General features: G+C 41.7%; 1 protein-coding gene across 17 annotated transcripts in view; it reads left to right on the plus strand.

Annotated features, from left to right (window-relative positions):
- neo1a (neogenin 1a) overlaps nucleotides 1–25,575 on the plus strand; it is a 292,258-nt gene that overhangs the window by 233,471 nt on the left and 33,212 nt on the right. For 16 of the 17 annotated variants that reach the window (XM_074621883.1, XM_074621798.1, XM_074621857.1 and 13 more), the window contains 5 exons: nucleotides 13,940–14,174; nucleotides 16,082–16,236; nucleotides 19,119–19,267; nucleotides 22,486–22,624; nucleotides 23,174–23,223. In XM_074621883.1, coding sequence (XP_074477984.1) covers nucleotides 13,940–14,174; nucleotides 16,082–16,236; nucleotides 19,119–19,267; nucleotides 22,486–22,624; nucleotides 23,174–23,223 — 728 coding nt within the window. The remainder of the gene's footprint in view (nucleotides 1–13,939; nucleotides 14,175–16,081; nucleotides 16,237–19,118; nucleotides 19,268–22,485; nucleotides 22,625–23,173; nucleotides 23,224–25,575) is intronic. The other variant, XM_074621821.1, reaches the window with a different exon arrangement.

Raw genomic sequence — 25,575 nt, forward strand, 5'->3', positions numbered from 1 at the left:
GTTGCTAACGTAGGATTGGACAGTGGCCGTTCTAGGGAGGGGCTTAACAAAGGATCAATTAGATGCCGGATAACTTTTTTCAGTATGGACATGCTACACAAAGTTAGATTGGTTAGATTCTCCACAGTTCAATGTTCAGTTGATTTTACGGAAAAGAGCACCAAAGAATAATTCATTCAGATTTAACGACATGGTGAACAAGAGACGACAAAAAAGTTGTAACTCCCTACCTTTTGAAGCGGTCATAAAATCAGAATATGTGTCCATTCCTCGATTATTTATATTCCTTTAGTCCGTAAGGGTCCACCGATCAAAAGAATCAACATGTTTTTTCAGAAAAATGAATCCAAGTTTTGAATATTGTCATTTGAAGTCCATTGCTCACTATCTGCTAACTCCATTTAACCGCACTTCAACTGACATAAACAATATTTTCTTATCTTCTTGCACTGTGTTGTTGGGTACGCTTGTTTACGTTACCCTGCTGGCTCCAAAAAAAAAATGTCCCCACGTTTCTCTGTTGAGTTTTCACCCCTTTTCCTTATTGAAAATGAAAGAAGGAAGATACATTTAGTTGTCTGGAGCCACACACAAAAAAAATAAGACTTAAATAAAATATTAACCCACAAGAACAGAGTTGGCACGAAACAACCACAACATAAAAAATACAGATAAATAGACTGCAGCCATTACAGCCGGCTGACTATAAACTGAACACAGCCCGGCCAAAGAAAGATGTTACGGACCTGGTTGCCAGAAGCGATTCTGCTCACACTGCGAGCAACAAAAAGCAGAGAAAGCTCCTCCACCTTATGTTTAAAATGCTGCACTAAGCCCTAAGAGAGACAAATTTTCCAAACAGAACTGATATCTGCAGCAAATTTGTAACACAAACAGGCACACGTTTAAACACAAGCCGTAATTGTTTCCACATGGACTACTGATACACATGAGAGACGGGAACACAGCAGCCTAGATCCATTGTTGTGTGCACACATGCAAGCAGGAAGGGTTTTATGTACAAACATATCTTGATGTTGTGCTCCTCTAATACAAATCAAGAAGTATTTGAATTAATATTGAATTGGAAGTAAAGAGAAAGATAAAGACAGATGCTTAAAAGGAGGTCTCTTCTGTCCCAGTGCTGCTGTCAGTGTGATATACTATTGTAGCGCCTCTAGCTGGTGTTGAGGGAAGAAATTCACTTTATTATGAATCCACATAATCTAAAATGTAACTAGATCATGATTAAACAACAAAGATTTCAGTCGAGTTCGAGTAGGCAGAGCAGTAAAAGAAAAAAATCCCCCTAACACATTTGTATCAGACAAGCCACAGACAGGGAATCCTTCCACTACATCCCAGCACCACCCTTATTCCCTGTTCAAATCAAGAAGTGAGAATAGACTGCTAAAAGACCCTTCCCTCCAGCCAGACTCTACCCGTACTGAATAAAAGCCCAGGCCCACTTCAGGGAATACGGTGTGCTCCATCATCTGCTAGCAGGGTCATGGCCGGGCCAGCAGGAGTGTATGTGTAACGCTGTGAGCATGTGAATGTGTCAGCACAGTGCAGCGCCGCGCACCATATTTTCTGTTGGCACGGCCCACGTCGTAACTTCAACAGCAGGCGCCAGCGTGAAAATGTGACAGTTAAACAACATGTCATGTACTGCTAGAGTACACATGCATGCACACATATGATCACACTTCTTTTACTGTGTGGTGATTGGCTTTACGAAGGCTTCACGACGTCACAGGGACACAAACTAATCGTGTTTACTGATTGATCCAAGTGAATCGTTTGTCATTGTTCGTTCAAGCCGGCAATCTTGATGTCAAGGCCGCTCTCGCTTGCCTTGACTCTCTTTGTTCCCCACTGCATCTCTGTCATATACGAGATGAACACAAGTGACTGCACACATGTATACAATACAGTTGGGGGGGTGGAGAAAATGCCTGACAGGAATACATGACAGCATAGTGCAGGCATCCTGCAACAATTAGTTCTTTCATGAACTTAGTAATGTTCAGTCTGTGTTAGAGCGGCGTTGACTCAACTCTGTGGTCATTTTTGAGGCTGCAGTTTCTGGTGTTTATTCTCAAAATTGCAATTTCCAAAAGTCAACATTATATTATAATGAACATCCCATTAGTGTGACGCAGCAGAAACAAAGATAAGAAGCCTAAAAGGGCCCTTTCACAAGCAAACATTTACTCTGTTTCAATCAAATCTGGTGCGGTTCATTTCGGCGGTTGTGAGCGCAGTAATCGTACTCTGGTTGAGAGAGATGGTGTCGGACTGTTTCCAAGCGAACCAAAACGCAGGCTGCCTGTGGGCATTTGTTGAGATGGACACAGGTAAACGACAGGTTTACATGAGTGGCAGAGGACTGACCTGGACTTCTGCAGAAGTCTGATGTTTGCTTGACATCTGGGCCACAGGGAACATACAGAATATGATAAATAGTCCACAAAAACAGTGTAGTTCAGGGGGTAGAGCGGGTCGTCCTTGAAACACAAATTTGGCAGTTTGATCCCCGGCTTCTCCTGTCTGCATATCAAAGTGTCCTTGAGCGAGACACTGAACCCCAAGATGCTCCCTGGGCGCTTTACAGCAGCCCATTGCTCCTAAATGCTTAGGATGGGTTAAATGCAGAGGTCAAATGTCATGTGTTTACCTGTGTGTATATATATATATATATGACAATTCTGTAGTAGTTTAATTCTGAGAAGTTTTAATTTTGAAGTTTAACGTTTAGTTTTTTAGTGACGTTTTTAGTCATTAGAGATAAACTGGAGGAGAAGGGATTTGTACGAACAGTAGATCAGTGATCTAGTGAGTCTGGTAAGTTCAGCCTTTAAAACCAGGTAAAGACAACACTTTTGCCATATTACTATATCCAAATTCTAAGATGATATCTAGTGTCATATCACAATATTGATATAATATGGATATATTTCCCAGCCCTAATTTGAATTAGCTAAACAGACTATGGCTCGTGAAAGTCTGTTGTTGGAACTAAGCACAAGCTAATAAAGAGCAATTGGGGTGTAAAATTGCCTCCAAAAAAGAAGTTGAATCCTTTTCCATTAAAAACTTCAGTTAGCAGCACATTTACCTTTTCTACAACAACTACATTAAATTCACCACATATAGCTGCAGGACCTGTTTTACACTGCAGGTGCTATTATAATAACAATTACCTTATCTTAACTTAGTCTTGAGTTTTACTTGCCATTGGTGGGATATTGGTGATTAAACAAACATGATAATATTGTTTATTTAGAACATATTTCTACATGCTTGTGATCATGAAAAGGGAATATAAAAAACAAATTGATGGAGAATATTAATTATATGCAAATGTGAATATATTCCACTAAATTCTGCCTCACAGCGAAATATATTGAAATTCAAATTAGGGGATAAAGCCCTAAAATGTGCACACAGTGTCTTAACTGAAATACACACATCGGCGTGCACACACACACACCATGTTCGGGATAGTGATTAGTGAATGTGTTTCCCCACTGGGGGCTCTAGGAAGCTGATCAGAGGGATTGTAGCCTAAATTGATTGTGAAGAGCTGAAATCAGCCTCCACCAAATTGCTGTTTATTCGAGCGCTGATGGCAAAGTAAGTGTTTGTGTTGTGGCTCTGTCTCTCAGGGATGGTGATGAGTGTGTGTGTGTGTGTGTGTGTCTGTGTGTTTACAAGCTGAGGCTCTCAGCACGGGCTGAACTTTTCTATGGCTCGTATTTACTCAACCGTGGTGAAAGGCTTTGCCTCATTTATAAATGGTCTGTCACCTAAGTGCTAACTGCAAAATGTTATGGGTGTCTGTTTTACTCTTGTTTTGCATAGGAAAGTAAAAAAAAAAAGGTTAAAAAGTAGCCTGCGTCAGTGCTGTTTTTTGAAGGTCAGTCTTGTTATCAATGCCAGTTTTGGGCCCGGCTGCATGTGTGTATGTGCGTGTATGCGTGTGTGTGTGTGTGTGTGAGAGCTCTGCTTTTTCCCTGACAGATTTTCACACACCAAACCAACACGTGCCCTTATTTATAATATAACACCGTCCACCTCCAACACACACTCATCCAGGATGCCGATCTGATGTTTTTGGACGCGGACAGTCCTCTGGGTGCAGTAATTGGAAGTACCACATGGCACAAAAACATCACTTTCCCTTCACACCCTTCCCTTAGCTGCAGGCAGCTGACCCCGGCGAGCGGCGCCACCAAAGCTGGAGCTTTTATCTTTCCTGTTAGCAGCCGCCCCCCGTCTCTCCGCTGAGCCTCCCAGTTTCCATAAGCTAAAAGTAGAATAGTGAGTAACATCTCAGTGGGTTGCGGGCGTCCCGCTGCCCACTAGCGTTGCGCGATAGCCGCTTCTCAGTGGGTCTATCCCAGGGAGGCCGCTTTATTGGTAGGAGTCTGATTAGCGAGCCTGTTTGTTAGCGAGTCTCCCGAGGGGGGTGCAGCTGCTCCCACTTCTGCAAACATCCTATTTGACCTTTTCAGCCCTTTTCCTGGTTGTTCAGCCCCACTCAGTTTATACATAAAACGTTGCAAGTGCATGTCACATACACACTGTTGCACAGAGCTTTCTCTGAAATCAATTACTTCATCCCAGGCTTGCTCTGTTCCCCTGGAAAGGTTGAATTGTGTTTGTGTACCTCCACCGTAATAAGATACAAAGGCAGGCAGCGCAGAGAGAGAAAGGCTTGTTTCCAGTCCTGGGCGTTGGTGGTGAAATGCTCTGGAGACGTGCAGCATCACTGGCTGTTCTGATCTGCTTGAAAGGCGAGCCCAAGAGGCCTCGCTTTGCTCTCCCAGCTAGCATGTGGAGCACGTGATGCATATGATGCAGATTTGTCAAAGTGGGTATGGAGGTGGAGGGGAGGGGAAGGAGGGGGGGGTTTACATTGTATAGCATAGTCGCACATCTTCATTTGCATACAGAGTCTGGGCAAGCAGCTGTTGGCCTCATGATCGTGCATGTTTCTGGGAGTGTGTGTGTGCTGAAGCAAGGCGTTCAGGGGAACAAAGCAATCACACCCAAATTAACTCACCAGTGGCGCCCGGATCAAGGGGGTACATGTGTTTGATGGTGAAGGGACGCTTTATGTACACACGGTGGATGATTAATTATTGATGCACCCGACCCCATTCAATTACTGCCGTCATTTCCAAATAGGACTGTTAGTTTTCCCCTACGTGTTGAGGTCTGGGGGATCCTCTGGGGTGTTTTTTCATCTCAGTTGAATGTATATGCCATTTTACACATTCCCACACATTAAAACCCTCCGCTTAAGGTTTATTTTGAGACCAGGGATTGTTGCTTTTTTTATGGAAACCAAATTACCAGAGAGTAAATTGCTGGAGGGCCAAGAGTGGATGCAAACACAGACATACATACATCATCTCATCCAAGACCCACCCCATACAAATGCGTGTTTATGTCGGCCCACACAGGGAATTTGAGAATTTTGGATGAGAAAAACAAGATATATGTAAAAGTGAACAAACTCTGCCATTTAAGAGGAAAAGCACTGCAGGGTTTCAAAGAGACAGCTTTGCTAGTTGATAAACATGCACAGGCTTTCGGAGGTTTTAGCAGCCTGATAGATAGATAGATCCATCCTTGGAAGTACAAACAAACACCCCCCTCCATCCTACTTTGCTGCATCACCACATGGCATCCAGGAGGCCCATGGATTTATCAGATGGGTCCTCCCACACCCCACTTTGTCCCCGCCGCTACAGGAGTGTTTAGGGAGTGTGGAGACATAAATACATCTGTTACCCACCCAGAACCCTTTATAACAGCATTTAGGGTCTGTGCTTATTGAGGCAGAGAAGCTGCGTTGTGCTGTTTATAATCTGTTTTGTCAGAGTGTTGACCTACACACTTTCTGCGCTGTGAAGCGTGCAGCATCGGTCGTATTAGCTGGCAGCAACATCAAAAGCTCAAAGTCCCATTATTACAATAATCTGTATGAAGTTATTATGCCTGACTTTGATGCGTTCCCTCTGGCCCCGGCACCAGCGTCTTCATCACCTAAAGATTGTTACAGAAAAATATTTCAACCACTCAAGACTTAATGAGGAGAACATTCATTTTTGGGTTTGCCATGTATTTCTTTTAATTAATAAAAAGCTCATGGGGAACGTGCCAGATTTCAAACATTTCTCGATCGTAGTGAACGTGCCCTAGAAAGTGACGGGGAGGAATGTGGAGGCTGTTTTGGCATTTTTGGAGAATCAGTCTGAGACACAAAGAGTTTTCTTTCTTTTCGGATTATGTCAGCGAGTTGGAACAGCTCGTCAGTTTAAGCCTTTGTGAGGTTCGAGCTGCACTTTAATCTTGACTGTCTTTGATTATTACAACGAGAGGGAATGTGTGCTGTCACTGATATGCCCCACCAATCTGGTACTTTATCTCAGTCAGCTTCCCCTCGGCCAGTGATAGGGTGTACACACAGACTGTATATAAGAAGTGGACGTAGTCACCTCGACGTCACCCAACTGGTTTGTGGACTGCCGTTTTGTAGACTTGAATTCAGCATTTTGGCCGTCGTTGTTTTTTTGCAACCAGAAGTGACACGAGAGGGTGGAGCTAAGTACAACCGAACGCTGAATAAGACATTTTCAGGCGACCAAAAATGTTAATATTGACTTTCATGACCTGAAAACACACTGTGAAAGGGTTAAAGTTGAAAGATGAAAACACGGAAAACTCCCAGACCGGACAACGCCGTGGTAGCGACCTGTCAATCACAAGGTAGCCCCGCCCTAAAGCATCCCCTGTTTTATGGTCTATTTGACTCTAAATGGGACCATCATTTACTAAATGAACATCATACTGTATGGAAGAAGACTTGAAACTAGTGATTGAGACCATAAACTCATGTGTACAATGTTTACTGAGGTAATAAATCAAGTGAGAAGTAGGCTCATTTTCTCATAGACTTCTATACAATCAGACTTCTTTTTGCAACCAGAGGAGTCGCCCCCTGTTGTTTGTTGGAAAGAATGCAGGTTTAAGGCACTTCCTCATTGGCTTCACTTCTCAGACCCGAAAGAAGCCCGCTGGGTGTAAACAATACAAGGTGCAGGAAAAGTCCAAAATCCAGATCTTATATTCCCAACAAGAGGTGCCACTGCAGTGAAATTAGCAGGGATTTAATTATTCCCCCTTGTGCACACAGCACTTTCATCATTTGTTGATGAATGTCTCGCTTTTTCCATCGTTTATATAATTGCTTTTCATTTATTGTTGTATTGCTTGTAAAGCACTTTGTAAGTGTTGAAAATTGTGTTAAAAATGGAGTTTATTATTGTTCTCGACAAGTTAGTGGAGAGGAAAAAAAACATGCTTGGTCAGCCTTCTTCTCGCACTCCCCCTTTTCTCTCTTCACCTCTCACTTTGTCTTCACTTGAAACATTTTTCTTCTCTTTCTGACTCAGTTTCCTTTGTCGGCGCATTAAGGAGCTGCTCAATTGTCATGAGCTGTCAGGCCTGCTCATCTTTCCAGTCTTATCTTGAAAGAGAGCGAGGGGAACAAGATTGTAGAGGGGAAAGCAGCCGTAGTTGTCAGCAGTTGTTCTCAGGAGCCGACAGATTTCTACCACATTTACTTGAGAACTCATAAGAGCAAGTGTTGAGGTGTTCTGTTGTTGCTTACATTGCCTTTACATTTCATAAAATGCATTTTTGTCTTTGTTCAGAACATACAGTCCAGTGTGTATAAAGAGGGACGACATGTCTGCTCCCCATAAGTGGTCGTGTCTAGAAGAAATTTAGCAAAAACCTTGCGAGACTCGCTGCCTGACGACCTATTCTAACCTTAACTATTCAAGGACATTGCCTAACCTTAACCATCTCGCGAGAGTTTCCCAACTCGTGTGTTACCTTCTAGACACGACCCCCAAAAGTGAAGCCAAAACATCTGGATCACCCCCTGGTGGCTGGCTGCAGTAGAGGTCATAAAGCCCGCCCCCTCTATGTTAGCAGATGGGACATCGACCAAACTAAAAAGTCAAAGTACACGTCAAATACATTTTTCCCAAAGATGGCTTCTGCCATGTACGTTTAAGTGTTAATTTTTCTGATAAGTTTGGTTTTAATTAGTTATTTGATGCTATAAAAAGGGGGTGAGACGTCATGATTGACAGCTGCTCTGAGTGAAGTAGTCGCAGCCGGAGGATCGGGATTTGTTCGAGAGAGGAGATGTAACTTTAACTTTCCATAATACGTCACCAGTCTGTGTAATAGAACGTGTCAATTTGATCATTACTGTATTTATAGAGAGATTATGGTTAGTTGTTGTGTCTTTCTAGCCAAATAGCTACCTTGGTGCTAACATAGCAGCTGTGGCCGTGCTCGCCTCGTGATTGACTCGGGCGGATGTGTGGGCGGGACCTCGATACCGCGGCTCCAGCCCCCCCGATCACTACTGTACAGATTCCAAATGACATCAAAATCTCAAGATGGCAGCTTCCGTATTCTGGATACTTCAGCTTAGTTTTTGTTCAGAGGGAGGAAGTGGAGACGTGTTGTCCATCTATATATATATACAGGCTGCAGTTCAGCAAGAATCCCCTTCCTGCACTTTAACCACAAACCCAGAGATATGATCCCCACATCATCTCATTGTGCGACCGTTACGTGTTTCATACGAAGCATGACAAAGACTTCCAGTTTGAATCGACACTCTGCTTTGTGTTGGCTTTTTGAAAGCTCTGGACGAGGCATTCTGAGTACATTCATTCATGCTCTGTTCATTCTATGTCAGATAAAAGTAGCGCCTCAGTAATGGACCGTGAGCATTGTGCTGGATCTGTCTTTTCTGCAGTCATCATTACCGAACCACATTAGACACGGAAACTAGTTCTGAGAAAATCCATTTTGCAAGAGGCTGGCATGGCCTGCTGAATTCCCTGTGAAAAGGCTATCTGTAGTTACAGTGCTGTGGGTGCTTCTGGCAGATATCTGCATTCAGTAGATTTATGCTCTCTTGGTGGAGGTGCGTCGTCTGAGCCAGCGAGGTAGGCTCTCTTATCTGTGTACTCAGACCACATGATGAAAAAACTACTTGGCGTAACTTAACAGCTCCACTCACTGGAGAATACAGCAAAGGATTATGGAGTTAGCACAAGATAAAAGTTTAAGTTATGAGGCTTTAATCAGAACTCCAACGCTACTCCAATTATTTTAATTTCAGAAAGGGCTCTCGCTCCCGTTGAATATTAAGATGAATGCTTTGCTGTGCGCGTCTTTGTCTTGACTGTTTTGCGTATTGGTTTCCCAGATTTATTATGCAGATCTAGAGTAACCTTCCTCATTAAGCCTTAATGCCAGCCATTCATTACCTCTGGCACAGAGACTAATGGCACTATTAATCAGCTATGAATAGAGCCTGGCAGCGACAGCAGGAGGCTGACACCTCCTTACAGTAACAGTTTTAGGCATGCATGTACAAGACAGATTGTCAGAAGGACACCGAAAACTGCCCAGCATGTCAATTACCTACAGCTGACAAGGTGTACTACATCTAATGGTTCTTTGCCTATCCCACAATGCATTTCTCACCAGGCTTTACTGTATCTCTTTGTCTTACCTGACACTCATTTCAGGATTATTTTTTCCAAAGTCTGGCGTTCCGTATTGTATTTGCTTCATCCATCCTCTTATCACGGTTCCACTGTTCAGAGCTGGACACATTTACTCAGATAATTAAAGCAGTGAGACATGTTTCTAGTGCCGTTCTAAGTAACCTTCGTCTCTATAGCAGCATGTCTGTTTTCTTTAAAATGTTTCAGTGAGTTCAGTACGCCTGTAGCGGCAAAGCCAAAGTGTAGGTTTTCTTTCTAAATATCTCTTCGTATACATGTCTAGAAGCTTGGCTCCACTTCTGTCACGCCTTCTTCTTCTGCCTCAGTCAACAAGCGGTGGCTCAACTCCAGACGATGCAAAGCTGACTAGCATGAAACATATTATGGACACATGGGATCCTGTCCTACTTTTATAGTTCAGTATTTCAGACTGTTTCTCATTTAAAGGGAAATCTGGGTTTTTGCTGAAAGCTGTCAAGCCTTCTATATGTTAGACTGGCAATATTTCGTATCTTATTTGTGAGCTGGAGCAAAGCTTGAGGTTGTTGAGTACAGGAGGGTCCTTCTGGTGACGCGCTTTATGGTTGCTATTGGTTTCCAGTGGTATTAAGTCCCGCTGTGCCGTTATTTCTCCCCTTTTAAGGGCGCTTTCACAAGCCATAGTCCGTTTGGCTTGGCTGAATCAGATTGCAATTGATACTTTTGGTTCGTTTTCTATTTAGTCTGGTTCGGTTTCACAGTGCACAAATTAAAGCGGACCATATAAAACAATACATTTGCTGATGGGTGTGTACGAAGGAGTGAATTTATCTTTTTCATCTCGAGAGCTGCCACTTCTATGCAGGGAATAGCGGACATTGATATATTGCCGTCGAAGTTTTTTTCACTTTGACTCGGCACTGATCTACTGTGTGCACATGAATCCCTTCTCCTCCAGTTTATCTCCAATGACTTTATAAACGACACTATTTTGTGGACTTTATTTGTCATATTCTGTATGTTCCCTTCGGCCCAGATGTCAAGCAAACATTGGACTCCAGGTCAGTCCTCTCGCACTCATGTTAACCTGTAGTTTACCTCTGTCCATCTCAGCTAATTCCCACACAGGCATCCTGTGTTTTTGGTCACTTGGAAAAGGTCTGAGACCACCTCTCGCAAGTGGTCTTAGACCGGTTGTTTTGGTCCGGACCAGAGTACGATTACTGCGCTCACAACTGCCCAAACAAACCGCACCAGAGTTTGATTAAAACGGACTAAATGTTGGCTTGTGAAAGCGCCCTCATACTTCCAAACTAAATGTGTGGCACAATATTTCTGCTTAATTTCCCTAGAGCAATTTAATGCAACTTCACTTTAAAGGGGCAATAACTGATTTTTTGGGGATTTTAATCTTTATAACTTCCATTTGGATTGTACTGATAACGATCTGCCGAATGATTATTGAATTAGATCATTTTAGAAAATGTGTTTGAATTTATTCATTCTGTCAGTCACACGCCTTAACAAGTTACAGTAGGGTTAGTAATTTAGTTGATTAGTTGATTAGTTAGTTAGTTAGTCAGTCAGTCAGTCTGGGTTCAGGTCTGCTAATCCAAATTAAAGAAGCAGGATTTCTTTAAATATTTTGACTGCATTCATGAATCTCCCCCCTTGTTTCTCCCATCTGTTAACCATTCCCAATGTGAGATTTTGTTTTTTGTTTTGTTTTTGTTTTGGCTGTTTATCTATTGAGGGTTTTTTATGTATTTATTATGAGTGAAACTTTGTCTCCAACACTAATTTGTGGCAGTATTTTCTGTGTATTCTCACTACATGTAATCCACTATGTTCCTTGGATTGAGCCTCATGGTGTATGTGAGACGCCAGAGCATTGTGCTTTTTCTTTGGCTGTGTGTGTGTGTGTGTGTCTCTTTATAAATGAGGATAATTGTTCAGCATCTGGTAATTTACACTGCAGTCAGAAAGCATTAGGATGATGATATGTTTTCCTTTGTTTTTTTGGCTCCGTTCCCGCAAAGTGGATCTGAAATGAAACGGTGGCTTTGAGGTTAACGTGTTGACTTCCAGCTTTAAGGTTGTTGGAGGTTGTTGACATCCATATTGAGTGAGTTCTGGCCCTTTTTATACATCAGTCCCCCAACTCTTCCGTCCTAAACACACAGACAAGGCAACAGATGTTTTTTTAGGACAAACCAGTGGAATGATCTTGATTGGCCACATCAGTCACCTGACCTCAACCCATCGGAGTCGTACTTGCTGAAAACCAGACCGAAGGCAAAAATCCCCTGAAATAAGCAAGAAGTGAAGATATCGAGTGTCTACTAATGTATCTGAGCTGTAGCTTCAGTGTGCAAATGTATGTATATATTTATGATTGGAAATCGGTTAACACCACAAAACAATGACAAATATTGTCCAGAAACCCTCACAGGTACTGCACTTATCATACAAAATGCTCAAATCATAACATGGCAAACTGCAGCCCAACAGGCAACAACAGCTGTCAGTGTGTCAGTGTGTCAGTGTGCTGACTTGACTCTGACTCGCCCCAAACTGCATGTGATTATCATAAAGTGGGCATGTCTGTAAAGGGGAGACATATCTTGAGGTCAGAGGTCAAGGGACCCCTTTGAAAATGGCCATGACAGTTTTTCTTTGCCAAAACTTTGCGCAAGTTTGGAGTGTTATTTAGTCTCCTTCTCGACAAGCTAGTATAACATGGTTGGTACCAATAGATTCCTTAGGTTATCTAGTTTCATGATACCAGTATCTTCACTCTAGCTTTAAAATTTACCTAAAAAACAAAAAGTCACAAGTTGCGTTAATGTGTTAAAGAAATTAGTGGCATTAAAACGAACTTGCGTTAACATGTTATTGCATTTACTTGACAGCCCTATCGTTTTTCTTTTTTTTTGGTTTGTGTCAAAAATAATCTGAAACGAAAGATTATAGTCTGCACTTTAACCTCATAAATCATTATTTCATTTAAAATCCAAGGTGTTGAAGTACGGAGCCTAACACAACACAAAGGGTGTCACTTGCCAAAGACTGCAGAGTGTATTTTCATTGTATTTGTATTACACAGACACGTAGATGTAAACCTACATACAAACACTGTGACATTAATTTAAAGTTAAAGACTCCTTCAGAGGTTTGTTTATATGCACATTGATGACGTGTAAGTGAGAGTGGAGAAGTGTAGGTGGACCAAATAGCAGCAAATCCTTCATATCACTCCAATCACAGAAGTCAGTGAACTCTGGGGAATTTGAAATGTAAACAAATATTGAAAGCCAGGTTCGTGGTTAGTCCACATGCCATGACAGACAAATATGCCAGCGGCCGCTTTGCCTTCCACAACAATTTCTCCAGTAATGATACACCGGTTGCACACTACACTTTCCGTGCTCCTTCTCCGTATTTTCTGCTTTGCCCTCCAGTCAATTTCCTTGACCTCCGAAACAAATGGAAATGTCATACAGTACAGACTGACATTCTTTCCGTATGGTTTCGTTTCGCCCACTTGCCAGGCAAATGGAAAGCAGATCTCGCTGAGTCTGACCGCAGATTGTTCCTCCAAAAAAAGATTAAAAAAAATACAACCACCAAATGAAATCACAAACATTTCTGTGGCTAGGCTGTGGAATGTGACGGCAAAAGTATTTAAAAACCATCATCTGGTGTGTTAGCTGAGAGAATCGAGACTTCAGAATAAAACTTTTTAGGGGTTGGGCTGGTCCTCCCGTTGTTTTACTGTGTCTGAAATAAAACGGTTGAATTCCCTGACCACATTTGAGAGGGTCAAAATAAAGTCTACCTCAATTTTGACAGTTTTCAAGTTTAACAAAAATGTCACAAAAAATGCAAATCAATCACTTTTAATCTCAAATCATTGGCGGGAAGGTCGCCTATGAAAATGAAATGTATGACGTTATGTTCTGTTCCCATTACCCTTACTGTACATTAGAGAGCTGTGTGTAGATCTGCATGTGTAGTCCCCCTTGTATCGTGCTTTTATTTGTCAGCTTTGTGAATGTACGTAGTAGAAGTGTTTTATTTCTGTGGTTCCTTGTCACGCCAAAAGGCTTTTTTGTTACGTTGTTGTTATTTTGTTTTTTCTTCTTTTTTTGTTTCCTTCCTTTCTTTCGTTTCACTGTCATTTCCATTTCAACTCCTCTCCTCTCCTCGGCCTGTTCCTTTCGGAACGCCTCGGCGTGATATTTCTCTCATCCCCTCCCACGCTGCCGCTGTCTCTTGCCCCACCCTGTCTTGCTGCACCCAACCCGCCACCCCCCCCCCTCCCTCCTCCTCCCAACCCAAAGATGTTGCCCTGCCCTCTTTCCCTCCCCCCTCACTGACTCCTAACACTACTGACCATGTAACGCCAGGCTCCGGAGGCGTAGCCGGTCCAGCGGGGCCCACTCCCTCCGCCCCCCGAGACGTCGTGGCTTCGCTGGTCTCCACCCGCTTCATCAAGCTGACCTGGCGCCCGCCAGCAGAGCCCCACGGAGATGACTTAACCTACTCCGTTTTCTACAGCCAGGAGGGCACTAGCAGGTAGTACACACACTAAACCGTAGTACTGCCAGGAGGGTACTAATACACACTTTACTGCTGAGCAGAGTCAGCAGAGTAGTAATATACATACGTTCCCGTGCAGGAGTCTCAGGCCACTCTGAAAATAACTCATTAAAAGCAGTTAAAGCACTTATCATAGCAGTAAGTGTTAATTAATTAAAAACAAACTTCCTTCCTCAAAGGATTACCTTTCGACGTACAAACAAAACAATTCCGTTCAAACAGTCTTTTTTTAAGTGTCTCTGTGAGCTTCATGTGTAGAGAGGATTTACTGTGTATGACTGGGGAGGAAATTTAAGAAGCTGATGGGATTTTCCACAATTTCTCTCCAGCGTTTTGGCTACTTTTTATGTTTTCTCTGTCAAATAGCTGTAAGTCATTTTCAGAAGTGGCCTCTCTGTGCTACAGCTTGAGATGCAAATGCACACATAACTATATGTGCGAATGCATGGAGCTTACAAATACTATTTCCATAAACCAGTGTGGTTGCATATGTGCTATTTAGCCTCAAACTAACTATACTGTTTCTACTGTAGACTGTAGACGAGTACTAATATGCTCATTATTAGTCAATTGCTTTATTAACTGATTAGTTAATGGATAGAAAAGCTTCCCAAATATGAATATACGCTGCTTTTCTCAGGTTTATATCATTGTTGATTGAATGTCTTTGAGTTTTGGTGCAATGTTTTGACAAATCCAGCCAGATATCACCCCGAGGTGTGGGGAGATCTGAGGGGCGTTTACACTTAGGGCTGGGCGATATGGCCAAAATCTTCTATCCCGATATAGGTCATTTCATATATCGATAACCATATATATCACAATGTAGCATGTTTTCTGGTAATTCAATATGAAATAACCCCATGGTGAAGCCTATTTGTGTAAACTCCTGTGTGAGTTAAATACTTATCAAATGAAAAGTACTGCATATTTTCTCATTTGATTAAAAACTTAAGTGCAAAATGGACAGTTTCAAGTGAAATTATAGAGAAAAAAAAATGAATAAATATTTCCAGCTAAACACTGACTATGTTCAAATGCATTCACACAAATGCATAGTAATCAAATTAAGACAATAGTTTGATCAGATTTTCATCACGATACGATTCCATTGAAAGACGATAAATGATCATATTGAGTTATCACCCAGCCCTATTTACACTATTAAAGTCAAGTCAGTTTTATTTGTATAGACCAATATCACAAATCTGCCTCAGGGGGCTTTACAATCTCTACTATTCTGGACTAAATTATTTATCTGTTAAATGAAAAATTAATTGAAAGATGAATCAATAATGACGATAACACATGTAGCATACTGTAAGGCAGCAAATACACACACTTATGTCTATTATCAAGATGTTACAAGTACTGTACAATACACAATAATATATAACTAAACTGTGTACCAGCCAATATGAATACAGTCAGTAAATCTATCAGTTCAGTTGCATCATTGTCTATGGGATCTTGGTTTTAAGGGTGATATTGCCTTTGAAATTAAGATTTTATACTAGGCGAGGATGAAAATCTTATTTTTTCCTTTACTGCATCTCCATTGTAATCTCCATGGTAAAATAGTTTAGTTTAGTTAATTCATATTCCTTACGTTCTTACCTTTCAAAAAAGACCATATTTATGCATATAAGCCTTATGGTTGAGGAGCTAGTCCTGATTCATTTTGGGTAGTTATTTTAGCCGTTTTTTCCGAGGAATAGGGCTATGGTGCAGGAGGTTAAGTACCCAACACTTTTTCTAGTACACTAAACCTTTCAATTATGTTCTCACACACTTAAAATGTAATGTGTTTTTTGCTAAGTAGAAGACATTTGAGTTATTAAATGCTCTGCTGCTGTGTGTGTGTGTGTGTGTGTCCACATCAGGGAGCGAGTAGTGAATACCAGCCGTCCAGGGGAGATGCAGGTCACCATCCAGAACCTGATGCCAGACAGCAAATATCTCTTCAGGGTCGTGGCCCACAACAGCAACGGCCAGGGAGAGAGCTCTGCAGCGCTCAAAGTGGCCACCCAGGCCGAAGGTAAAGACACACACACACACACACACACAAACATAAAGGCAAACTCCGGCCAGTTTGTTGGAAACATGCTCACACTGGCACACGGATGCAAACAGGATGCACTCAAAAGGAGCGCACAAATGTGCAAATAAGCATTCACACAAACAAATATTCCCTCACATACAGCATACGCTCACTTCAAACAGAGACACCACACACAAACACACACATAGAGGAGGCTGTTTGGTGCTGTGTGTTGAGGCAGACCACCCAACAGCAGACCAGACAAATGCAGCGTTTTCTTCTTATAAGCCTCTTCTTGTTTATGCCCCAACATTTACTATAATCCCTCTGTGTATGTGTTGCTTTAAACCGTGCCTACCTGAGTGAGGAATGTCTCAAATTAGTATTCCTGGCATTTCCAGTCTCATCCAGTCTGCACAGAGATGCCTTACAGAAGCTCATTAGGATGTTTTGAGTGGGACAAAGTGGTTATTGAGGGGACAAAGTGGCTCTTTTTCTCTTTGTGTTTGGGTGTGTAAGCCTCCCCATGGCTGCTGCTCCAAATCACTCAGTTTCACCCACATTTTAAAGCACTGTGACGGGGATTTCCCAGCACGCTGTCGGGGTGGATGTCCCTCACCTCCTGGCACAGCTACAGCTCAGTCACTGTCACTTTGTAGGTCAGCCGCCGCCGTTTCCTCACCTGCGTCCTTGGTTGGAGGGCGGACGGATCGACACTCAAATACACACACTACTACACGCTAATGCCTGCCAGCAGGCGCCTAGCCACCCATGGGGATAGCAGCGAGGGCGGCCTGTAGCTGTGCAGTATATCTCTGTCGTGTGTGTGCACTTTTAGTGTAAGAACATGCTACGAATTGGAGCTTAAACTTTTGACCTGCGCCTGAGTGCCAGGCGTGTGCACACAGCGTTGCACCGTATCACCTCTCCACAGAGACTGGCTTGATACACCTGCACACACACACACACACACACATACGCCTCTGATATCCGTACACACTGACAAATGGGAGCTTCTCTCTTCTGCCTGCAAGATATATACATGTACAGACATATATCTGTGTCTGACAGTGTCATTTTAAATCCAACGTGCCACAGTACAGAGACAACAAGAAATGTCACTCTCCATATACTTCCTGACATATTGTGTATACGGCGCAGTCACAACTTATTAAGGGAGTGATACACATGTTATGTTAGTTCTGTCCTCCAGCACACTGGATATGAAATAAAATATTTACTTAGAGACTAAAGTGCTGACTGTCAACTTGAATTTAAGTGTGTTTACATTTGCATCAGATGAACAGCGTAGAAATTCTAGCCACAGTTTATCCACAGTTCCCTATTTCTCAGGGGATGTAAAGAAATCTGACAAGTTCACATGAACTCATATGTATACATTAATGTTTATGTTCTCATTTGTTTTTATAAGATGTCAGATCTTATTTAAAGTTTAACTTTCTTCATGACTTCTTGTTAGAGGTCGACCGAGTGGATTTTTAAAGGCTGATGTAATAACGATAGTTTGGAGCAGGAAAGCGTAGATAGCCAAATAATCGGCCAGTATCTTCTTCACTTCTGCAGCAGCTTAGTCAGCTACTTTGCATACGCGGTTTTAAATAAATAATTTTTTTTGTCATTACGAATTTAAGGAGAACAGGAGAACATCCTGAAGTGTGATTTGGTGGATTACATCATTGGAACATTTTCTATTTATTTGCAATGGGTGATGTGCTGTTTTGTGGCTTACAGTATGAATGCCACTCTTCCCGGGGTAAGGAGGAATGCGATTTTAAATCATGAATGGATGCTTACATGGCTGCATTTTCTGGAAGAGAGAACGCCAAATTGGTACAGTAAGCAAGTTTGTAAACAAGTGTATTTATTGAGTTTTCAACATAACTCCTCCAGTATTTCAACAAAAAAATCAGACCAACAAACAAGTAAGGTGCACTTAAGAACATTCACATCAAGGCACTATCTAATTATACTATGTTTTGACAGGGCAATACATACATTTCTATGTAAATATAAGTAAATCAATAAAACAAAAATAATGCACATAAATTATGATACTAACAAATATTCAAGGTAAACAGGCTTCTGCAGATTTCTCCCCCTCAAGAAACTTTATAAATGATCTCCATATTTTCTCAAAGGTGGTCGGAGTATTTTCTTTTAATCGTCAATATGTCTTTTTTTTTCTCCCCTTGTATCTTGACTTTGTGTGTGGAGCCTCCATGCAAAACGCTGATGTACGTGACTGGTAGCGGCTGTGCAGTCATCGGCCACTTTTGGAGCCCAGTTCCACCGATAATGATAGTTTGTAAAACTTCCTAACCGACCAAACTGATTAATCGGTCTACCTCTACTATGATAAGATAGTTTACCACATTGCTAAACATTCAAGATTGACATGTCTGCCGTTCTCTATTTAGCTTACAAAAAATCGAGCTGATACACAGACAGATTGTAATACTGTGTGTCTAATCCTGCCTCCTATCTTGACTAACCAGACGCTATAAGATAAACTGTCTACCGCATTAAATATAAGCTTGAGGCAGATGTTGGTGGAATGCACGACGCACATTGGTGTTTTTGTCGAGGCACACCTTCAGTTTGTTTGTCGTGGGAATAACAAGAGAATCAACATGGCTGGCAGCCCAGTCCAGAGGGGACAGACTGGTCTCCACGGAGCTGCAGCCGACTGACTTGTGGTCGAACACGTAGCCAAGAAATGTGTTTTTGGCAGCGGCCACTGGACATTGCTAAATTGACTTCCTGTCTTCCAGATGTAACAAAATGCATAATAAATGGAGAGGGCACAAGATAAAACAAAATTGTCATGTTTGATGTTTTATTCTGCTCTCCTGTTTCAGTCCAAGTGCCCGGCCCAGCTCCTAACCTTCAGGCTGTGTCTAACGCGCCAACCTCCGTCTCTCTCAGCTGGGACAAACCCGTCACTGGCAACGGAGAGATGCTCACCTACAAGTTGTACTACACAGACAAGAGCTTTGGCAGCGAACAGGTAGGACGTGGTCTTCACTCACTCAGCTGTGATTTATGATGGAAGAAACGTTTTCAGGAATCTAAAACATACACAGGGTTTGCTGACAGTTGCTCCAGAATGAAAGAGCAACGTTTTCTTTTTAAATTGTACATCAAGTTTTAAAATGAAGTTACAAAGTGATTCACACAGAACAACAGATTTAGAAATAAAATAATATAAAACTTGAGGTAAAAAAGACATTAAAGGTGCAGTGTGAAGGATCTGGCAGTATCTAGAGGTGAGGTTGCAGATTGCAACCAACTGAAACTTTTCTCTCGTGTGCCAAGCATGTAGGAGTGTGAACGACGCGAAAACGTGAATGGCCTTGTAGACTCATTCTAAAGGCCGTTACACACCGGCTGTGTTTTTTTCGTGCAATTAATTCGCATGTTAATATATTTTTTTCAAACTGTTGTTTTTGTTATGAATACTTTCACACAGAATGCGAATATTGCGCGATGAAAACAACGTTATGACACAACAACAAAGAGGCTCCATAGCCTGAACCAGGACGACAAAATGTATTACTGCTTGCAACCTTGACAAAGGCTGAAAGGAGTTGACCAGATCCAGTCTTTCCGCTCTTACCTTCACAATAAATGCCCTAGATGTATAATATTCGCAAGCGAGTATTTCGCATTTTTGTCGCTTATTCGTCATGCCACCGGTGTGTAAAAGGCCTTTAGGTAGAAAAAACACAACGATTTGTAGGGTGATTATAAACTACAGAAAACATAGTTATGAATATGATATTCCATCTGCCTTCTGCCAACAGATCCCCCTAAATGCTACACTGTGTCTTTAGCCAGTTGAAAATAAAAATAAATTATGCAGAAATTAAATAATCAAGTAAAATCTGGATTTTCTCTCAGATTAACATTTTTTAAAAAGAACATCTAGAATAGAATATGTAATATTTAATATTTCAATATGCATTACAATGTTTCCTTGTGTGTTTCGCCTTCATTTTATTGATGACATATTATTAAGAGTTGGACAGGAACATGCAGTCTATGTCATTGTCTCTCTACTCACACTTGTAAGTCCTTGTAAGAGGAGAAGTGCTGTATGTAGCTGACGCCTGCTTTTACAGGGTTCATTAGATAAAAAGAATATGACTGCAGAGCTTAATGTAAATTGTGATGAGGTAAGGAGTTCCTAATCATTTGCCAAAAGACTCTTTGTACTGCTTATTGGCCACGCTCTTGATTATGCATCTCGCACAAAACCACATATTGTGCAAAAAAGAAAGCAGATATGATTCACCAGGTTGTTCTCTGCAGGTCTAACTCTGTCACAGGAGTGGAATTTAACTGGTTAGATATTGAGTCAGCCCCAGCAGTAGCAGCGTGCAAGCCAGTGAGGCATTAAAAAGCCTTTAATATGATAATGGATGAAACGTCAGCCAGCGCACTGAGTAATGATGCCTCAGCTCCCTGGAGAAGAGAGCCAGAGATGAGGTGAAAAAGGCAAGAGATGTAGAGAGGGATGGAAAGAGGTGAAGGAAAGAGACGGAGCAGAGATGAAGTTAGAAAGAGGCACTGCTCAAAGGACATGAAATATTAAAGGACAGGGGGAAGTCGGGGACAAGCTATGATGCATCTTCGAGGGTGATGTGGTCACAGACAATCATCTGCCCCGAGTTCAGAGGTTGTGATCGGGCCGCTCTGGAAGCAAGATTAGATTTCCACAAAGTCTCCGCTTTTCACTCAAAATGTCACAAGCAGGGAGTTGAATGCAAATTGGCTTGAAGTAATTGGGCGTGTGCCAGCGTGCCCAATTTGTAAAGCAAAAAGTCATGATCACAGACGGCATAATTTGATTCTCAGCGGAAGATGACATTTTTGCACAGAATTACAAACACAAATGTTGTTGTGGTGACAGCAGGCTTCACATTTTGTAGCTTTGTCATATTTGAGAGATTGCCTGGGTTGTAAATCTATTGGAGCTCATTTAATTTTCAGCATGTTTGTGCCAGAGTCAAACTTAAATTCGAAATTGAAACTAAATTCGGCATTTATCAACATGCTGTCAGTAATAAAATACATTTTCTTTTTTTTCCTTTGCAGGTAGTCTTTTCAAGAATGAAACATATTCCTTTTTCATTTAAGCTTTACATAATTTTTTCTATTTTCATTTTTTTTTATTTACATAACGAAATGCCAGTGAGCACATTATGAAGATATATTTTATGTCTGAGAATGTTTAATTGTCCAAGTTAAGACCTTAAAGGGATAGTTTGGGTGTTTTGAAGTGGGGCTGTATGAGTCAGTGTACACTACAGTGTATTACTGTATTACCTACAGTAATACACTGACTATGGATAAGTGTATTACCTTCATTAGATGACGGTCGGCACGCCCCCAGCTTGGAGAAGCAGACAGGAGTTACTGCATGGAACCAAAGTAATGTACTGCTGTGGACGGGAGCAGCAGCAAAACGTACTTTAGCCACCTAAAAGAAAGGCTCACCTAAATAAATCAATATCAGTTTAAGCATACGCTATATTTAGAATATTTTTGTCCATGAGACAGCTATATGGTCTGACGGGGAACTTGAGCCGCTGTCTATGCTCTCGCCAAAGCCACGAGACTCCAGTGAAAAAAAAACCCAATAATTCCATGTCGCAGAACAAAGAAGTTGCTGGTCTACAGCTGCCTCGATCAGTTTGTTTGTGTTATTGTGTGACTTTGGTTAGTTCAAATTCACCAAAGTCACACAATAACACAAACAAACCAATCGAAGGCAGCGGTAGAACAGCAACCCCGGTGTTCTGCAATGTGAAAATTGTCTTTTTTTCAATGGAGTCTGGTGGCTTTGGTGAGAGCGTAGATGGATACAACTGCTTCAGTTCCCCGTCGGAAAGGGCTATCTGACGGCAAGGTAAAACGGCGAAAATATTCTAAATATAGCGTACATTCAAACTGATTTAGATTTTTGTGGCTAAAATACATTTTGCTGCCGGCCCCGTTCACAGCAGTACATTGCTTTGCTCCTGTGTCGGTACTCCTGTCTGCTTCTCCAAACTGGGGGCGTGCCAACCACCGACTGCTGAAGGAATTACACTGACTATGGATAAGTACCTCATACAACCCTTTCAAAACATCCAAACCATCTCTCTAATATTTGTTTTTGTAGTCACCAATTCTCTCTTAGTTTCTGAAGAAACATTCTCCTCTTCCCTCCCTCTCTTCCAGGACGTTGACATAGACAGTCAGTCGTACACCATGACCGGGCTGAAGAAGAACACAGAGTACAGTTTCCGTGTGGTGGCGAACAACAAGCACGGTCTAGGTGTCTCCACTGACGACGTCATCGTTCGCACGTTGTCTGACGGTCAGTTGGTCGATGAAGAGAAAATCTACTGAGTCTGCTTTTAGTTTCTGACATTTCCTGATTCCTTTTAACACCACTGTACATGTGTAACATGTTATGGGTGGTTGTAAAATAGTCTACTGTATGCTGTACACGTAGATCCGGTAAGACAAAGACAACTGTTACTCTGCAGTAGATTAGAGCTGTGATTAACGATTGTTTTTATTAGCAATTAACCTGCTGATCATTTTCTCAATGAATCGATTCATTTTTTGGTCTATAAAATGTCAGAAAGGTGAAAAATTATGATTTCCCAGAGCCAAAGGTGATGATATCAAATTGCCTGTTTTTTCAGACCAACACTCCAAAACCTAAATTATTCAGTTTACTGTCACATAAAGCAAAGAAAAGCAGCAAATACTCACAAATTAGAGGCGGGAACTGGGGTATTACTAGCATTTTTGCTTGAAAATCATTTAAAAAATAGTTGCCAATTAAATTTCTGTCAATCAACTAATTGATTTATCAGATAATTATCTAATATTTGTGTTGTTCTCTTTTGTTTCACAGTACCAAGCACTCCTCCTCAAAACCTCACCGTGGAGGTTCAGAACTCAAAGGTAAGACACAGTTTGCAGGAGCTATAACTGGTCTAGATTGTTCTGTTGTCTAAGGGTGCTTTCACACCTGTAGCTCGGTTCATTTGGTCCGGACCAAGACGGGAAAAAATGATCCATGTATTTTGGTTCTGGTCTGGTTCCGGTTACACAGACTGACCGGTAACTCGTCATCCTGCATCATCAGGACCCACGTAGGGAAATCAAATTTCGGTGACTGACAGAAGTTCATGCAGCACTTTAATGCTTCTGCTGTGTATATTTATGTTCTTTGATTAATAACTGATTATAAGCCTTATTAGTATTAATAGACTGCAAATCGACTGCATGTTATGATGATGAAAAAGCCCCTTTGTGCGCTCCCAGATGACTGGTGCCAACGCATAGGGCGAACATCAGGGAGTGCACGGATACGCGCATGAGGCCTATTACTGTGTGATCACTGTCGCACACTTTTTAATGGGGTTATTGAACTGACAAAGTACACAGAGTCGAATACAGGCACAGCAGTTTTACAGTTTTTGACTTATTAATCAGGGAATATATCCGTGCTTCTATACATGGCCTTAAATACAGATCAATAAGATCGCTCCCTGAACAGATTTCCCGATGGATTGATTAGTAGTTTAGCTTTTGAAATCATGCTAAACACACATATCTGCTATTATAAAATCATGTAGTTGGTTCATTTGCTTTCACACCACAAACGAACCGCGCCAGAGTCCGCTTGGAAGCAGACCGAGACCCACCTTTTCAAGCGGTCTCGGTTCAGTTGTTTGGTCCGCCCCAGAGTTCGATTGACAGATTTTACATGAATGCAGATATATGATTTGAGCACGATTTCAAAAGCTAAACTACGAATAAATCCATCTGCTGATTGTGAAATCTGTTCAGGAAGCAATCTTATAATTGATCTGTTTAAGGCCATGTATGTAACTTATTTATGCAAATCAACATGTATGCATGTCAGTGCGAGTATTTTCCCTGAATAATAGATGAAAAGCTGTTAAAACTGCTGTGCTTTTATCTGACTCTGTGTACTTTTTCAGTTGAATAAGTCCATTAAAAAGTGTGTGACAGTGATCCCACAGTAATAAGCCCCAAATCATTACTGTACAAGACACCTCGTGTGCGTTGTGTATCCGTGTGCTCCCTGACATTCACACTAGTCCATCTGAGAGCGCACAAAGGGGCTTTTGTCCTGTCTCTACCTGTCATTATTCATAATGTGGCTGATTTGCCGTCTAATAATACTAATAACGCTTATAGTCAGTTAGTTCTTTGTGAGCTCTTTGTGACACCAAATAACATAAATGTACACATTAGGAGCATTAAAGTGCTAAATAAACTTCTGTTTGATCTCCCAACGTATGTTCTGATGATGCAGGATGACGAGTTACTTATCACTCTGTATAACTTCATGTTTATTCCTCTGGTTTGTTTGTAAAAAAAAGTCAGTGTGAGCAGGGAACCAGACCAGAACTAAAATGCAACAATGAGTCATTTTTCCCAGTTTGATCTGGACCAAATGAACAGAGCTACAGGTGTGAAAGCGCCCTTATTGAGGACTTACAGTAAAAGCTTTCACGGTTGTTGCACACACTCCCTCAGATGCAACAGTGAAAAATGCACCTAAACTGCCCGCAGCTTGACTGTTTGGTCCACAGTGTACGTAGCTCCGCTTCACCAAATCCACAAACACGCACTCGCTTGCACACACAAACAGTTGAACAAATACTGCACGTAGCCTGCAGGCCAGAACACCATTGTTTCTCTGTGTGATTAGCTGCGTCAGAGGCCTGTAGCCCCAGCTGGTTAAGAGGGTGTGTGAACCCTCATCGATCCTCTCATCGGCAGGAGACTCGCCTGTCAGAAGGTTTTATCCTCTGTATCGCTCTCCATCTCTACAGTATCTGGCAAAGAAGCCTGCAGCTCAAATCTAAATGGACACGAAACAATATCAGCCTGGGAGATGCAGGCACACTAAAAATAAGTTAACACAACGGTCAAAATGTTCTCTTTTCAATCAGATTAGTCCAGTTAACAGAGATGTTTAGGTGTTTATTGACCTTTTAAAATGATAAAACAATGCTTATTGGGATGCTATGTTCAAAGCCATTTCACCCTGTCGGTTAGCATGTTTTCCAGGAGACGTGATAAATAGAATAAATTCACTCCAGATTCAAGTAAAGAACGTATATTGATAAGAAGTGAAAGGCAATTGTTTGTTTCATTGCAACGTCAGCGCCCAGCAGCAGAGCTACGCTTCCGCTATTTTGGACTGAAAGTGACTATCGGACGCCAGTAAAACGTCCACCTACAAAGTGTCGTACAAAAGTAAAACAAAATTAATTC

Source organism: Sebastes fasciatus, chromosome 2, assembly GCF_043250625.1.
Source record: "Sebastes fasciatus isolate fSebFas1 chromosome 2, fSebFas1.pri, whole genome shotgun sequence".
In the NCBI taxonomy this organism is placed as follows: Eukaryota; Metazoa; Chordata; class Actinopteri; order Perciformes; family Sebastidae; genus Sebastes; species Sebastes fasciatus.